Source organism: Mesocricetus auratus, unplaced genomic scaffold (genome assembly GCF_017639785.1).
Source record: "Mesocricetus auratus isolate SY011 unplaced genomic scaffold, BCM_Maur_2.0 Super-Scaffold_100676, whole genome shotgun sequence".
In the NCBI taxonomy this organism is placed as follows: Eukaryota; Metazoa; Chordata; class Mammalia; order Rodentia; family Cricetidae; genus Mesocricetus; species Mesocricetus auratus.
The window spans coordinates 152,094,496-152,112,168 of record NW_024429266.1 but is presented as its reverse complement, the minus strand read 5'-3'; the positions used below and the strand labels follow the sequence as shown (position 1 = coordinate 152,112,168).

The following is a 17,673-nucleotide window of genomic DNA, read 5'->3' as shown; positions in this document are numbered from 1 at the left end:
TACTTAAGGCTATCCAGTGGCTCCGGACTGTGTTCACCATGCCCAAGGTCTTATTCTGACATTCTGTGCCTACTAGGGACAGAGACTTGCTCCTTGGGCATCTCTGTCTCATTGTTGCCACCTTCTGAGTCCTAAAGACAAAGTGCACTGTCATTAGATGCTTTGGTTCACACCTAGGCTGTAGCTTGTTTTGTTTAGTGGCCTTGGCAGGTGACACCTACCTACTTTTTGATTGACAGAAAGTACTAGATGCTTATCATATCCTTACCCTATAACAGTTAACCTTCCTAGTGGACTTTGGGTTTTGATGACAACTTTTGGCCAGGTGGGGATTCTTATCTAGAGTCAGGATAAATGTTTACCTGCCTTTTGTAGACACTTGGTTCAGAGATGGCTCTACAGACCCACTGTTGGCCTTCATAAGCACCCCTGTAGGCAAGTGACATCCCCTCTCCATCCAGTGGGCATGGCTTCTACTTCAAATGCACTGAGAGACAGCTCTTCCCATGACTCTGAGCATTTACTGTCGCAGCCCAGAGGGTGTTCTTGCCATGTGACCCATGACCTAAGTTTTCAGTCATGAATCCTGGCTCACCTGGGTATTTTAGAGGTTGACTAGCTCTATTAGGTGATGAAACTGTTACTCCACATGCTGAAGCCAGCCCACCCCCTTAAGTGTCCCTTAGATAGGGACTCACTTGGGCAGGATTGCCATATCTGCATGGTGTCCTCCAGGTCTCTCCTGTTTCATACCTGAGGATCTCTATGAGCCCAGTTCTGCACACTCAGCACAAGGAGGCGCTGGCGGCTCTGCCTCTGGGTATGACCGTGACCTTCACAGTTCACTTCCATGACAACTCTGGAGACATCTTCCATGCTCACAATTCAGTCCTCAATTTTGCCACTAACAGGTAAGGCATGGGCGTTCTTCATTTCTCACGGGGAGGCTGGTCTCAGTTGTCTAGATGTCATATGTAGGTCCAGCTTGGTGACGGAAGAAAGGCAGATGCCGTGGGAGGATGGTTGAAGGGATGGCTTGCTGCACCACACAGACCAGGCCTGGAAGCAGCAGATGCAGTCAAGAGACAGAGGGAGTGAGAGGAAGGATAGGTACAGGCCTTTGTGTGTGGCAGGAGCTGTTAGATGATGACAGTCCCTAATGGGCAGGAAGCAGAGCACACCTCCTAAGCGCTGAGATGGGAGGGTTCGTGGAAGGCTTTCCATGTGACCAGGAAAGGAAGAGCACGGAAACGTGAGCAGCTGCAGTCAGTCTAGTCCTGTCACCAACACATGCAGAAGGATAAGGTGTGTGCCCTACACTGCATGGCACATGATGAAGACGCCACTGTCACTGAGCATCTGCCCACAGGCCATATCTTTCTGGTTCCTTTCCTAGCCCTGTTACAGAGACCCAGAGAGGTCAAGCCATTTACCATGAGCTACACAGCTAGGAAGTGGAATTTGAATACCATATTCACCTAGCTCCAATCGTGATTTTTTTTAGGCTGGCTCTTTTTAATCTTTTGCTGCAGCCTCAGTCCTGCTATGAGGATGGAGAGGGTGACAAGAGAATCCAGGCTTCAGCGTGGGCCTGCCAAATGTCTGAGTCTACTAGATAGCAGTAGCTCTCAGAGTGTCATCCCCAGTCTGGCATCAGTAGTCCTCTGTGGATAGTTAGGGATACATTTCCACAGGGCTCGGGGCTCCATGATTTTAAAGGTTGATGGCCATTGCCCTGGGGCATTACAGAAGTATGAGGGAGACACTTTGACTGAGGGGTTGGGGCCTTTTGAACTATCCAAGTATTGGTTACCATCCAACTTGGACTTCTTATGGGCCTGAAAACACTTATGTCTTCTTTGGCTAAAAACCCTAAAGGAAGGTATAAGGGGTATATTGCATGGCAGGACACCTGTTTACAAACCTGGCTTTGATCTTTGTGGGTCCTGTGAGTCTGACCATGCAGTTCATCTCCCCAAGGTTCTCCCACCTGTCACGTAAAGAATATACCTACTCCCATCACTCCCATCAATGAGAGAGTGGTCATGAGGGACTCTGTACCATATGTCTGCCTGCCTTGGAGGAGATAGAACTCAGGTCTTGCTGCCCTTAGCCGTACTATAGAAGTCACTCTGGCCTTGTGTAGTAGGAGCACCTGCTTGTAGCAACCAGTCTGCGGTCAGCATCAGAGACATGGGAGAGTCTGGGATTGAGGCAAACAACATGGCCCTCACTCCGACCTGCTCCAGTCTCTCCTCTGGCATCCTTCACCATGAGGGTTAGGAGTGCCTTCCCACTACAGGCTTGTTTGGTCCCCATAACAGATGCACCATGTACATCCCTGCCCCTTCTTCACAGGAAGAGACAGTGCAGGAGTGCTTGAGCCAGCCATACAGTGAAAGGCAGCCTGCACCTCCTTAGCATGTCATCTGGGTCATTTTCCTCCTTGGGCCTCTGCTTCCCTTCTAAATGTGAGGGTAATGATGCTGGCAGATCCTACTGGGTGCTGTGGGTTGTGTTCCAAGAATGACAAGGAAGGGGGTATCAAGTCTGTGCCCCCTTCAGTAGAGCCATATCTGGGACCTCAGTCAGTGCAGCATTGCTCAGTAGAGGACAGGGCTGAATGTTCTCTATATTTCCCCTCTGGCTTCTCATCTGAGCTTCAGATCTCCTTTCCTCTGTCCCTAGAGATGACTTTGTGCAGATTGGCAAAGGTGCCACCAACAACACCTGCATTGTCCGCACAGTCAGTGTGGGCTTGACACTGCTCCGTGTGTGGGATGTGGAGCACCTGGGCCTCTCCGACTTCGTGCCGCTACCCGTCCTACAGGCCATCACCCCAGAACTGTCTGGAGCTGTGGTGGTGGGTGACATCCTCTGTCTGGCTAGTGTTCTCATTAGCCTGGGAGGTAAGAGGGATGTGACTGGTTTGTGTTCAAGTGTGGCACCCCAGGAAGTGCTTGGTACCACACCACAGGAGGTGTGCTGGTAGAACCTAAAGGATGCTCAAAGGACATGGCCTAAAGGCCACATTCAACCTGCCACTTGGCAATGCCTGTTCATTTGTGGCCAGGAAGCAGTGGAGATAGTATTGGCCATGCAGCCCAGTACTCAATGGTGGTTTGCAGCAAAAGTCTACTGGTTCCTACCCTGGAATAGCACTGCTCAGTAGAAATTTTTACAGTTGTGGGAGTGTCCCGTATGTATCTTCTGTTACCCAGTTGCCTCTGCAAGTGCGTGCTTACTGAACGACTGACTAGTGGTACATACACGCAGCATGGCCCTGGGACACCTGAGCGGAAAATGAGTCCCCACACTCCTGTAACTTGTACACAGACACTTGCTTTTCTCCTGGTTGGTTTCCTTTCTTTAGCCTCATGAATTCACTTCCAGAGGAAGTGAAATAGTAGCCAGGTGTGGTGGCTCGTACCTGTGATCCTAGCACCAGTGAGGCTGAGGCTGGAAGATTGATATGAGTTTGAGAACAGTCTGATCAATACATTGAGATCCTGGTTGGTTTAACCTACAGTGAAACCTTGTCTCAAGAAGAGGAAAGAAAGAAAGAGGAGGTAGGGGGAGGGAGGAAGGAAGAAAGAAATAACTGCTATAGATAGAATGAGGTTGTTGGATTTTTATTGTTTATTAGGAACAAAGTGCTGTGGGACACTGGGCCTAGGATGTAATTTTTTAGAGACGCTTTTAAAATGTTAACATACTTTTATTAAACTATTACTAAATCGTGCATTTACAGAGTAAATTTTATCTATTTACGGCAGATAGCAATTTTATGAATATTCAGTTGGTTTGGGCTGGAATTAATATTCTTTAGGTTTGTTTGTTTTTATTTTATGTATATGAATGGTTTGTTTGCTGCTGGGGACTGAACCCAGGTCCTCTGCAAGAGCATAAGCACTCAGCCACTGAGCCATCTCTCCAGCCCGTGATTCTTATTTTTATTATCAATGAGTCAGGAGTGAGGTCTGCTCTCTGTTTCTAAAGAGGAACTGATAATACTGGGGAGCGGTAGGGACCCGGAGACACAGCACCCATCCTATCCCAGGACAGGGAGTTGGGAAAGCTTCATGTGAAAAATAGATTCCAGTGGGAAAATATGAGCAAGGGGAGTCAGTGTCCCCTGAGAACAGGTGTGGTGGGAGAGCTGTCGGTGGCCAGAGCTAGGAAGGTGGGAGGACTTTAGAGGTAGCCTATGTGGATTCCTGCCTGAGCTGAGGATGGAGACCCTTACAGGCACAGGGCCTGGGGAGCTAGGTTTGGCCTATCGTGTCCAAATGTGAACAAGATGGATGATATCTGGGCTTATTCTCCCAGGTGTCTCGGGGACCTGGAGCTCATCAGCCAGCAATGTTCTCTACATTGACTCCAAGACAGGCGTGGCTGTGGCCCGAGATGCAGGGTCTGTGACTGTTTACTATGAGATCACGGGACATCTGAAGACCTTCAAGGAGGTAGGACTTGAAGGCAGGCAGAGGCAATTGTGGCCAACACTGTTGGAGGCAGTGTGTGTCTGTAACTAGGCTTGGAGACACATGTTTGCCATCCCAGCACTTGGGAGGCTGAGGCAGGAAGATTGTCTTGAATTTGAGACCATCCTGACCATTGTACCCCTACCACATAATAGTATGTGTACCCCTTGGTACCAGAATTTGCTCATGATCAGGTCTCTTCGCCCAAAGGCATAAGACCTCCTATCTATTTTTATTTTCTTTTATGGTGTTTTTGTTTGTATGTCTGTTTCAAGACAGGATCTTACTGTGTGGTCCAGGCTGGCCTTGATCTGAATCTTCCAAGTCCCTGTGTTCCAGGTGTTCTCCACTTCCTGTATGTTTGAAATCACCTCTGATGACTTATGATAACTAACTGATGCCATGTCTTGTGAATTGTTGTTAGCCTATTGTTTAGTAAATGCCTGTCCCTGCTCAGCACAAACACACTTTTCCCCTAAATATTTTTGATCTTCTGTTGGTTGAATGCAACTGAAACCCAGACTGCCAAAGCAGCAGGTACAAAGGCTGGCTGTACCTCTGATTCCCTTTTCTTTAAGAAACAAATAACCAGGCCTCCTGCTAGAGCTGTCTGCAGCTGTCAAGATCTAGGAGAATCAGCCACCCACTAAGTGTGAGAGAGGAGCCAGTCCCTGTTCATCCCATGCTTCTCTGTCATGGCCAAACCAGCACGAGAAGAGAGATCTAGCCAGTTGATTCTACCCACCCACCAACACCCATGCTTGTCTGGGAACCAGTGTAGCCATGCAGCCATTGGGGTGGCATTTCCCTGAAGGGAGTTCAGGCCATGGGATTGGCACCCCAGTGAGTTGGTGTCACCAGCAAAGTTAAACTTCCCCCAGCAAGTCACCTTTGAGTCTGTATGAAAGAGAAGAAAAACCTTTCTCTCCAGCCGAGAATGAATCAATGAGCCTAGTCTGGCTGAGTTCCAAACCTGTCTCATTTTTAGAGCCAGCATGTGCTTTATTGAATCCAGCAGTTTAACCTAATAGTTTGCATATTTAGTGCTGCGTGGTTCGGGACAGTGGTTGCAGATAGAGGCACTCTGATTAATAAGGCTCTGCTTCCCAGGAGAGGCCTCTGAGAATGGTCAGGAGAGGGGCCAGCAGGCTCCAAGGTATATAAGGTTGAGAGCAGAGCCTGGGGTGAGCTGGATCATAGGGTACATGTGGGAGGGACTTAAGGTCTGACTTTATGGACAGATCAGGAAATGCCTGGGAGCTAGGTGCAGTGGTTTAAGAGTGGCCTCAGCTCAGCATATGCCCACAGCGTCACTTCCTTGAGAGGCGGAATTTAAGACAGCCTAGACACTCAAGTCATATTGTCTGTCTAGGTTCAAATCCAAGATCAGCCACTGTGTTCAAGGGATGGGGACCACACTGTGATACAGCATAGTGCTTTAACATGGGGAGGGGGCAAGTCAAATGGCACTTAGGCTCTCACAAGTGTTTGCTCCTCCTGTGTTGCTGCTGTCCCTGTTCAGGGAGGGTAGAGTGGTAACTTACTTCACACTACACAGAGCTTTAGTTTTAAATTAGAATGATGAAGATCAAAGGCATATAGTGGTGAAGCTGCTGCAGGATGACCAGCTGGTGGACTGGATGGCGTTGTGTGGGGGAGGCTTGGAGTAACTCTTCTGGCTTTGTCACAGTGACCTGGTTCTCTCCTGTGACATGGGTGGTGTTGGAAGAAGATAGTGAGTGGGTCCTGGGAGGTTTGAGATGGGTGTCTGAGGTAGTGAGTGGGTCGGCTGAGGTGGTGAGTCTGTAGACCCTTCCAGAAGGCTAGAGCCACACTGGGCTGTCTAGTGCCGGGATGGTATGTTGGGAGACATCTGAGTGTGGGTGTGAGCACAACAGAAGTACTCCAGACAGAGGAGGAGAAAATGTGAGAAGACTCAGTGTGGCCAGGAGGAAAAGAGAAGAGAGGAGATTTTAAGAAGTGGCAGACAGGGCCAGGGAGGGCAGTGGCGGGTACCTCTGTTGGTTCCTTGGGCAGCGGTGATTCCTGGGAGGAGGCAGTACAGTGCCATGCCCTTACCATGCTGTAGGAAAGGCCTACAAGAAGAGCCCCCAAAATACTGTCCCCCACCCAGAAAGGGTGGCCAGCATTCTAGCTGCAGAGGGACATGGGCCTGCAGGCCTTGAAGAGAGAGATAGAGGAATATCCCAGTGGAGAGAGGTCTGCAGAAGGGATAGAGTATGCCCAAAGAGTACCAGGCTGGCTTCTGGCAGGGGCCTTGTTATGTAGGCATTTGGGTCAGTATAGTCAGGCATTCTGAGTAAGTATAGTCAACTAAGTGGGTCTTCTGTCCTTGCTGCAAGATTAGTTTACCAGACCTGTGAGCAGAGGGACGGTGACAGCAGGAGCATGCACCCTGGCCTGGACCACTAAGCAGCTTCACTCTGCTATCACCCTGCGCCTGCCATTGATCCCAGCTCTGCCTCTGTTCTACCACCTGCCTGGGCTTTGCTGTCACTTCCAGCTTTGCTCTCATGGGTGGGAGAGTTAGGGTGGCCAATAGGGTTCTGACAGATACCCTGCCACACTCCAGCCAGGTGTTTAAGCTGTAAGCCCATTATGTTTTGTTGCCTGGAGCATAGGTAATAGGAGCTGCAGGTGAGGCCATGAAAAATACCCAGCACAGGCCAGCACACAATCAGCACTTAGCACAACTGCCTTGTCTCCCTAGATAGTGGTTGGCACCCCTCAGAAGATTGTGGCCCGTCGCCTCCACTCTGCCCAGACCAGTATCCAGGAAGCCACAGCCTCCAAAGTGACTGTCAGCGTGGGAGACAGGAGCTCTAACTTGCTTGGTATAGAACAAGTGGATTCTGGGTGTTTGGGCTTACCTTGCCAGGTTTGGAGAGTGGGGAGTAACATCTGTGCCTTTGGGGTGGTTTTATCTGTTTGGGTTTTTTATTGTTTGTCTTGTGGTGTTGGGGATGAAACCCAGGGCCTTAAAACACCACAGGCACATTCTGTACCACTGAGCCACATCCCCAGCTCTGCTTTTCTTATTCAGACTCACCCCTAACTCCAGAGAGAGACCCTTTAGCCTCAGCTCATTCACTCTTTGCAGCTTTTAAGAAATTTGAGGCCTCCATAAGCCGAAGCGTGAAAGGCGCCTTCGTTAAGAGCTGAGCTCCAAGACACTGCCTGTGCTGAGTCAGAGCTGTGATTGCAGCCCTAGGGCATGAGGCAGAGCAACCACAGTCCACCGCTGCTGATGGTGGAAACGAATGACATCGCAGGCTGGTGACTGGTTTTGATTTTTATAATTACCTCTCCCAAGTCATGCATAGAGCATTCCATCTCACTCTTTGCCTATGACAGCCTTGGACAGCAAGTACCAGAAATAAATATGTCGATACAGATTTTTTTTTAACCACTTAACGGATGAATTAAGTTCCACCATTCTCATGGTGATTAATGGGGCACACTCATGACATCATGGAAATGCTGTTTTCCTCCTTTAGTACAAGTGGGAAAATACTCTGCTGTTGCTAAAATTATGTGCAGTGTGTTTATGGTGAGTCTCTGCCCTCCCAGTGTTCAGAAGCAATTGGCCAATGGCCATTCTCCTTGCTAGCTGCAACAGGCCACACATCAGCAGGTTGCCTGCCACCATGCCCTCTGTGCAGGCTCAGCATTCATGCTGGAATTCTCATCTGAGGTGGCCCCGGCATCCAGTAACCCAACGTGGATCAGGATCCTTAGTTTCAATAAAAGACATGTTACTTTCACCAAGTTCCATGAACTCCTGAGCTCCCTGCATGGGAATAATATGGGACACTGATGCCATTCATGCCTGCCCAATCTCCATAGACCTGTTCCTTCTTTTTAGGTCATTATGGGTGTGGTGGTCTTGTGCTTGGTCCAAGCCCTTCTCACCTGATCATTGCCCCCACCCTGTGCCTTTAGGCGAGTGCTCCCCTGTCCAGCGAGAAGTCATTGAAGCCTTACACCCAGAGTCCCTCATCAGCTGTCAACTCCAATTCAAACAAGATGTCTTTGATTTCCCTGCTCGTGATATCTTCACTGTGGAGCCAGGATTTGATTCTGCGCTGGGTAAATTTGCAAAGAATTAAAATGCAGTGAGTCTGCCTGGGATGTCTAGGGTCATATAAGTGTGTACTTCATGATGGCCATATGTCCAGACAGGCAGGGGTTGTTGGGAATCTAACCTAAGGCTGTTGCCACACTGTAGTCTCTGTTGCTGCTCCATGTCTGCCAAGAGGGCTTAGCCTTTGGCATCACCCATACTCTGCAGAGCTCAGCACCAAACCCAAGCTGGAGTCTTTTCCAATATTCCCACCACTCAGTTTTGGACAGAAACTGACCCTCTTTAGATTGAGGATGACAATACCTTGCCCTGTCCCCTACTGCCTGCATAGAGCAAGTAAGAGATGACTGACTCCCTATGACATAGTCACGGGCTGTATTTGAGCATGCTGAAACACAGCTGCTCCAAGGCTTACGACACTAAAGTGGTTGGGCTGACGACTGCACTGTAGTCTGGTGAGCCTGCCTGGCCCCACTGCATGGCAGGGGTTGCTGCTGCTGAGAGAGTACAAATGTATCCCAAAGGCACACTCAGGGCCTCCCCCAGCATCTAGCACAGAGAGGCCCTTGCTGAGTAAGGAAGTTAAGTCATCTAGGGACCTGTAGTTGTGTGTCATATGGAGTACAAGTCAGGTTTCTAGATTCCAGTTTGCCAGCTGCCCAAGACCCTGCTCATTCCACCTGGCTCATCTTCCATGGGCCAAGCACTAAGGACAGGATCCAGACAGCCATAGTCCACAAGGCCTCCTGCTATACCTGAAATCAGCTCTGTCTTGACCATGTGTCTGTTTGCCATTATTTGCCCTTGTTCTGAGCCAGGGTAGCTGGGGCTTGAGCTGCTCTTAGACTACTATTCAGATGGAAACCTCATGAACAGAATATTCTGAGATAGTGAGAGGATAGTTGTTCACAGAGAAAGTGTCCAGACTGGCCCAGCATCTCTGAAGGGGTAATTCTAGAAGGCCTCCTGGAGGAGGTGACCTCTTAGCTGGCTCCCAAGTATGTCTAGTAGTTTCCCTATCAGAGAGTGAGGTCAGACTGGGGAATCTGTGCACACAGAAGAACAGCCTTCTCTCCACAGGCCAGTACCTCTGCTCGGTTACTATGCACAGGCTGACAGATAAGCAACTGAAACACTTGAGCATGAAAAAGACATCGTTGTCGGTCACTGCCTCCATCCCCAGCAGCCATACCTCTGTAGAGAAGGTGGGAGCTGAGGTTCCCTTCAGTCCAGGACTCTATGCCAACCAGGCAGAAATCCTCTTGAGCAACCACTATACCAGCTCCGAGGTCAAGGTCTTTGGTGCTGTGGAGATTCTGGAGAACTTGGAGGTAAGCAGCTGTGGGTGCTCCAGGTCAGGGAAGTCAGGGGCTGGGATTAGAGGTAGGGTTTAGGGTTAGGGCTAGGGTTTGGGTTAGAGTTAGGGTTTGGGGCTAGTGTCTAGGGCTATTGTAGGACTGGGGTACAGTCGGGGATTGAAATTAGGAATATGCTTAGATGCAGTGTTTACAGACTAGGGTTAGTGTTAAAGGTTGGGCTAAAGAATGTGGAACATGTTAGAGGTTAGGGTCAGTGGTTTGAGTTAGATTTAGATTTTAGAGTTAGGGTTAGAGTTAGATGCTGGAGTTAGGTTAGAGCTTAGAGTTAGGGAATGGGACTTGGGTCTAGGATTCAGATGTAATGGCTAGGGATTAGGGTTATAGCTTTAGGTTGTATTTGGAGGGTTAGATGCTGGTGTTCGGATCAGGTTAGAAGTTGGGGTTAGGCTTCAAGGTTGAAGGCTGTGGTTTGTGTAAATACTGTAATGAAGGAAGAGCATGTGAGCCCTGGGCTCGGGCTCTTCAAAGGTAAAAATTAAACTAGAAATTAAATTTTGAAGTAATTTTATATGCCCTTTATTGTATAGTACTGGAGTCCTCTGCTCACTCTTTTGGTTTCATTTTGTACTTCAGAAAGTCAGTCTTGTCGGAACAGCACAAGTGTAGAACATGCTTTGAACAGTTAGCATGGTAGCATTCCAACAGGGGATACCTTGTCCGTGCCTTGATGATACAACTGCTGCTTCCTCCTCCTTCCTCCTCTTTCTTCTTCCTCTTCCTTCTTCTTCCTCCTCCTCCCTCTTCTTTCTTCTTCCTCTTCCTTCTTCTTCCTGCTCCTCCTTCTTCTTCCTCCTTCCTCCTCCTTCTTCCCCTTTTCAGGCTGATGCATGACTAGTCTCTGAGGCTTCTGTCCAGAAAGCCTACAAGAAGAGCTCTGATGTGATGATGGAGGAGTTTAGGGGCCCTGGATCTGCTTCTCTTGTCTTATTGTGGCTAACTGCTCACAAGAGATGAGGGAGAAGTGTATAGTTACTGTGTATATAGCAGCTATATATAAGTATGTATTCTGATGGGCTGTGGATACTGCTTCATGGTGACTAGGTATTAGGTGCTACTTTGAGTTGGCAAAACATTTTTGTGCTTAGCTAGAATTCAGTAATATTGAACATATCCTCTTTAGCAAACCCCAAATGTGGATCATGCTTCCAGGTATCAAGGCCTACCTGGTCCTGGGAGCAAAATCCAGCATGTGTGGTTAGAAGGGCATGCCCAGAGATGAGATGAGCACTTGCGGTCCCACTTGTGGTCCAGCCTCTGCAGAGCGTGCTTCCTCAACATTACCTTCTTCGCAGGTGAAATCAGGATCCCCGGCTGTGCTAGCCTTCGTGAAAGAGAAGTCGTTTGGGCTGCCCAGCTTCATCACATACACAGTTGGTGTCTCAGATCCCACAGCTGGCAGCCAGGGCCCTCTGTCCACTGCCCTGACCTTCTCCAGCCCTGCCACTAACCAGGCCATCACCATTCCAGTCACTGTGGCCTTTGTGATGGATCGTCGTGGGCCTGGCCCCTGTGAGTCATGGATGAGATGTCAACTGACCCAGACCTGGGCAGGGAGAGACAGGCCAGAGGAGCTTGGGTGTTGGCAGGCACCTATAGTGTGGAGGTTGGAGGAGTCAGAAACACAGAATGTCTCTCAGAGTGGCAATCTCTTGCTGTCACTGGCACCACACATCCCTTCCCTGTCACCCCATCCTCAAGCAATGCCATTGCTCAACACCCTCCATGGCTCCATCTCTCAAGGGCAAAGCCTACATCCCCCAGTGGTCCCTGAGACCCATCTGGTCTCTCCTGTTCATTTGGGACTTGTCTCCCCCTGTGCTTCTGCCTTCTGCCTGCTTCTGGAACACAAGGCACCCTACCTGAGGCATTGGTATCTCTGTTTCCTCTGGATACAATGCCATTTCCCCCAGACAAGTCCATTAACCAATATCTTCAACTGCTGCAGACTGTCTTTCAAGTATCACTTCCTGGTTGATGCAGATTAGACTCTCACTCCCAGACTTGTGTTAACCTATGTAGAAGTAATATTATTCACCACTGGGACTCCTGTCCCCAAGAAGTCCAACTTGAGGACAGCATTTAGCTCAGGGCCCTCCCGACGCCAGGAGGTACTTGCCTCTTATCCAGCTGAGTACAAGACTTGCCCTGTAGTCACCAAGGCCTAGCCCTTAAGCTTTGGTCACCTGAGGGCATGCTTACCCTCTGGGACAGGGCATAGATCAGAGGGGCAAAGTTGGGGGAGGCTGCTGGTATCGGGGTGGTTTTTCCACCTGGGAATACTTGGGGACAAGTGGAGAGTATAATACTGTAACAGATAGGTGTCAGAATCTGGGACTCAGGCCACTCGTAGAGGTTGATGGCTTTGGGGCAGACTTGCTGCCTACCTTCACCCAGGCGCTCTTGGCAAGGAGTCAAGGGCTGCTGTCCTGTGAGCTTCTGTCCCACCAATCCCTCATGGTCTAAACCCACATGGCATTTTTCAGAACTATTCTTGATTTGGGGCAGCCTAGCTGCCTCCCTGGCAGAAAGGGCACTAAAGCCTGATGTGCCAAGCTGGTGCTTAAGAACAGTTCCTGGAAGGAAACTTAGTTTGGACAGAGATAGCCCAAGGGACAGAGTAAGATTCTGCCTTTGTCTGAGCACATCACCCTCACATCTAAGACAGGCTTGTCCCCTGCATCCCAGGCAGTGGGGCATGGTGGACCATGCACAGGTCTAGTAGCACAGGAACTCAGTGGGACCCAGCTGGGGACCTGGTGTTCTGATGTCTGTCTTTCCCCTGATGCAGATGGAGCCAGCATCCTGTCACACTTCCTGGACTCCTACCAAGTCATGTTCTTCACCTTCTTTGCCCTGCTGGCCGGGACAGCAGTCACCATCATAGGTGAGGCAAACCACATATCCCCTTTTGTGCCCTGCCCCCTCTCAGCCTGCCCAGTCTCACCAGCCTGTGCTCTTGCAGCTTACCACACAGTCTGTGCACCCCGGGAACTGGCTTCACCCCTGGCCCTCACACCCCGTGCCAGCCCTCAGCACAGCCCCAACTGTGAGTACTCTAGCCACAGGCGCAGCCTGGATAACCTCCACAAAGAGTCATCTACGGGGGTAAGGGTGGGATCCAGGCCCCAAACCCCAGTCTCGGCAGCCTGTGTCAGAGCAAAAGGGGCAACTAGACCCAGGGACAGATGGGGCAGGGGAGGAAGGTGTCACATGGACTCAGATAATAGCCTTGACTCAAGGCTTCCCCAGCAGGCTATGGGATGGGAGAACTTGATAGAGGCAGTGCTGTCTAAGCAGGTAAATTCCAAGACAGACAGGGCTACCACTGACAGTTCAAGCTGGGATGGAAGGATGGAGATTCTAGACAGTCTGGAGGAGAGATTCCCCCGTAGAGAAAGATGGGAAATTCTAATCCTTTCAATAGTCTTTTTGTTTCTAGTGGCCTAAGGTCTTGGTTGCCCTGTCCAACTTCTGGGCTACCTCTCCCTGAGAGTCTTCTGGAACTGTGCAGTGTCCTACCCGTGCTGCTGTGCCCAACTGACCTTTGTCTCCTGATTCCCATTTTGTAGGCTGATGTCTAAGAGGCCCTTGAGCTAGTGTCTGTTCATCTCAATGTTAAGGGGTTTTTGGACAGAGGACAGTTTTATAGTCAGAAGCCCTGTCCCTGGGAGACAAAACTCCCAACATGCCCCAGAATCAGACCCTCTTTGTATTGCCTCTGGTCTTCCAGGCAGGGCTCCTGAGTATCCCAGCATGCTGGGTGGTGACTGTCCTTGTCGCCTAGCTGCTTACACAGCAGTTCTGCAACAATCTCCCGCCCTTCTTGACCCTTCCTCCCAGTGTTTATTGGAGTTACTGTGGGGTCTCTGTACTGTCCCCCAAAGTACCCTCCATTTGCCTCCGGGTCCTTGTTACTACAGCATTGTGCCTAAGAGTCTGCTCCTCCGTCCTCTTGGCCTCATGGGAGGTAACAATATGTCCTGAGACCCATTCAGACTCTGAGCTCAGGAAGGTCAGGAGTTAGGGATCATGCTCCAGGCTGAGTGGATATATGGAGTCTAAGTCCCAAGGACCATACTTCTATCTTCTTTCAAAAACCTCACAAGCCCCTGTAAAACTCATCCATAGGATTAGCCCACATAGATTCCTCATTGGAGATAGACTTCCTCAAGTGGGAATCAGGAGACAGAAGGCTGCTGGGTACAGAATCACAGGTTGAGCAACATAGTTCCCATGCCTCCCCTGGCCCTGTCAGTTTCTGTCTACTGTCCCAGAGGGCCAGCTGTCCCAGGTACAATCCCCTGGCATGCTGCGGGCACTTAAATATTGATTTTGCCTGGCGAGTGTGGTGGGGACATTGACTCTTATTCCTCTATGCTGACTTCCCCCTTCCTCCCTAGATCTTGCTTCATCGCCTGCCACGTTCAACACACTGCCTCCTGGTCGCAAAGCCAGTCCTCCCTCGGGGCTCTGGAGCCCAGCCTATGCCTCCCACTAGCCAGTGTGCTGGGCTGCTGTTGCTGCATAGCTAAACTGACACTTCAATGGAAGGGTCACTGTCATGTTCATGCCAGGACAAAACCACATCTGGGCCCTGGGCCATCCTCACTGCCCTGGCTGTGCTGAGCCACTGCCTGGTTCACACAAGCAAGGGGTTTCTAATGTGATTGCTTTTAAATCTCCTTCACAGTCTTGAGAGCTCCCTCCTTCCCATGTGGGTGCTGCTTAATCCTGTGTTTGCCCTGCTCATGGAAGCTACCCCCTGCTCATGGCTTTGAGTAGCTAGAAGCTGTTTCTGTATTGTCTGTAGATGACGTCACTGTAGCAATCTCAGGGAACGGATTTTCTCATCACTCCTGGGGTTTGTGTGGTGCTGGGCATGGAACCCACAGTCTCATGCCTGCTAGGCAAGTGCTTATCCACTGACACACACACACACACACACACACACACACACAGAGAGAGAGAGAGAGAGAGAGAGAGAGAGAGAGAGAGAGAGAGACAGGCACACACACACATATGAGCCATCCCTTTTGTGTGTGGGTTGTTTGTTTGTTTGTTTGTTTTTGTTTTTTTTTTTTTTGCTTCATGAAAACCTACTCTCCTCCTTGTCCTACTGCTGCTAGGAAATGTGGGGGACAAGCAGGTGTGGGTGTCTCCTGGGATATCCCCTTGACTATGCCCAGAGCTCTGTGCTATCTGAGCCCTCTTACTGTGAGAGTGGCTGAGCTTCAGCAGAGTGGGCCTCACCTCAGACTCTGGTGAGAACCTCAATCTCGATTCACAGCAGGAGGGCTTTGGTCACTGGTGTGTTGGAGTGAGTGCCTCTTGTTCTCTCTGGGCAGCTTGGGAATAGCCGGAGTACCTTTGGCCCTGTGCTGGAGCCACTGGCAGGGGTCTTCTGAACTGTTCGTTTGTTCTGAGAAGCTGCTGTGCCTTGTGCAGCACAAAGAGCCAGTGCAACCTGCTCTTCTGTCGTGGAAGACACCCAGTACCTCAGCAGATCTGAGCCACCGCCCACGTGCTCTCCTCTCCCCTAGCTGGCCCAGGGACAGAAGGGGATACCTTGAGAACACAACTCCTGTTCATGTCTGAACTCAGGGACATGGCCACTCTGCTCCAGGTCCAGATGCTGTGGCTCTGTCAGAGACAGCCAGAGACTTGCCTCCAAGTAGATGGGTGTGGGCACCACATCACCAAGAGTTCAGTTGGCCTTTGAAGGCCATGTGCGATCCCTTGCATCCTTTAAGGCTGGGCCATAGGATGGACTTTTCTGGAGCTTGGGACAAAGGATTTATGTCTGACTGGAGCTGTTATGGAGCCTTCCCTGCATTCGTTTAATAAAGTTCTGTGTTGTTTCTTAAGGGTGTGGTAGTTCCTGGGGTGCTGACTCTGCCTGAGTGTCTACTATGACTGATGACCTGTTTTCAATGGTACCCTTCCCTTCTCTCTGACTATGGGGCCTCCCTTCCTACCCCAGAGACCAGAGGCAGTTGCAGGACCTTGACTGCAGGAGGACAGCATAGACTCCCTTCCATCCCCATTCCCATCACTCTACCATCTCCTTCCTTCTTTCATTGTCATCTGAAATTTCTGACTCTTGCCCTTAAAATGGCCTTTTCCTATCCTGCCCACCCAGGGCTGTGTTCCGAAGACGCCTCTGCTCCCCTCTCCTAAAAGGCCAGCTCTCTGCCACCCTGCTCTCCTCCCCAGACACACACCCTTGGTCTCACCTACCTTTTTGGAGTTCTCAAGTCAGGTACTAGTCCTGCTGCATTCCTCCTGGGGGACCTGCACTTGAACAGGTGCTGTCCTTTCATCCCTGGCCACCATATACAGCAAACTGCTCCATTGTGTCCCTGTCTCCCTGTGTTTTGCCCGCCCTCCCCCTCCCCTGCCTCATGCAGCATTTGACATGGTCGAGGGGGGAGGATAGGTGCTTCCTTAGCCTCAGGGACCTGTTACTGCAGCACCCTCCATGCTAGCAATATTGTGTGGCCCCCACTTCCTTTCCTGCATAGTAGTAATATGGGAGTAAGTAATGGTGTCATTCTCATAGCTCCCCAGAATGCTGTACATGAGGAGAGCTGGAGGGTGTTCAGCAGTATCAAATGCTAGGGAGATACTGTACTTACTGTACATGTGCCTGCCTGGCATAGCACACATGATGTTGGTGTTGCCCTTCGGTAAGACCCCTCTGATACGCAAGTTAGTTGTCAGGATCCAGGCAGCACATCACATCCAGACCTGACGATCTTGAGAAGAACAGAACGAAACTCTCCTGTCTCCTAAGGACTGACTGAAGGCACTTTTTCAGGGCTCAACAGACAGTTTGACCATCTCCATGGCTAAGGTCTGAGCCACTCCTGGCCTGTGCCTTGAGGGCCTCTAGATGTCAGGAAGCTGGCCACTGGCTCTTGCAGTGTCTTCTAGTCTCCTTTGTTTCTGGGGATACTGAGTTTCCTCCCTCTGCCCACCTGGAGTGCTGGGGACCTGATAAGAGCTGGCCATTAAGCTCCTTCCCCTCAGGGACCAGCAGCCTTTCAAAGCACTTTGGGGAACAGCCAGATCTTTGTGGTAGTAAACCTGACTGGGCATGCTGACAACCCAAAGGGACCCACACAGCTTGACTGGGTTCCCAGCTGAGCAGCTCTCACTGCCTGAAGGTGCCAGAAGATGCTTTTAGCACCAAGAATACAGAATTGCAAAGAGGTGTTTTTCTCTAGAATTCTTAAGTTTAAACATTAACCCTGTAAGCCTTGTTCTTTGTATGTTCACCTGTTAGACAGATTTGAGCTCTTAAGTTTGCTTCCTATGGATGTGATAAAACATGACTAAAGCCAGCTTGAGGAGGAAAAGGTTTGTGTGATTTTCTAAGAGTCCATCATGGAGGGAAGTCGGGGCAGGACCCTGGAGAAGAGACCATGGGAGAATGATATTGACTCATTTTCCAGGGCTTTCTTGGTCTGCTTTTTTTTATTCAGCTGAGGACCACATGCCCAGGTGGCTCTCTCCACAGTGGGCTGGGTCCTCGACATCAATCTTCAATCGAGGAAATGGCCCCATAGACTTGTCTATAGGCGATCTGATGGAGTAATGTAACTTGTGTTACATTGACAAAAAAGCTAAACAGCACACAGGCTGACTGGAAACTCTTCATCTGCAGTCTGAAATGTGGACACGGGTTGAACTGTAGGATTTAAGT

The 17,673-nt window shown here is 50.1% G+C and overlaps 1 protein-coding gene across 2 annotated transcripts in view; it reads left to right on the top strand.

Moving 5' to 3' along the window:
• The window catches only part of Nup210 (nucleoporin 210), a 95,838-nt gene extending 80,901 nt beyond the window's left edge, over window positions 1-14,937 (top strand). For both annotated transcript variants that reach the window (XM_005071160.4, XM_040738058.1), the window contains 10 exons: window positions 736-911; window positions 2,689-2,909; window positions 4,330-4,466; window positions 7,216-7,339; window positions 8,448-8,594; window positions 9,670-9,920; window positions 11,261-11,477; window positions 12,757-12,852; window positions 12,931-13,014; window positions 14,369-14,937. In XM_005071160.4, the coding sequence (XP_005071217.1) occupies window positions 736-911; window positions 2,689-2,909; window positions 4,330-4,466; window positions 7,216-7,339; window positions 8,448-8,594; window positions 9,670-9,920; window positions 11,261-11,477; window positions 12,757-12,852; window positions 12,931-13,014; window positions 14,369-14,466 (1,551 nt within the window). In that variant the 3' untranslated portion in view covers window positions 14,467-14,937. The remainder of the gene's footprint in view (window positions 1-735; window positions 912-2,688; window positions 2,910-4,329; window positions 4,467-7,215; window positions 7,340-8,447; window positions 8,595-9,669; window positions 9,921-11,260; window positions 11,478-12,756; window positions 12,853-12,930; window positions 13,015-14,368) is intronic.
• The last annotated feature ends 2,736 nt before the right edge of the window (window positions 14,938-17,673 follow it).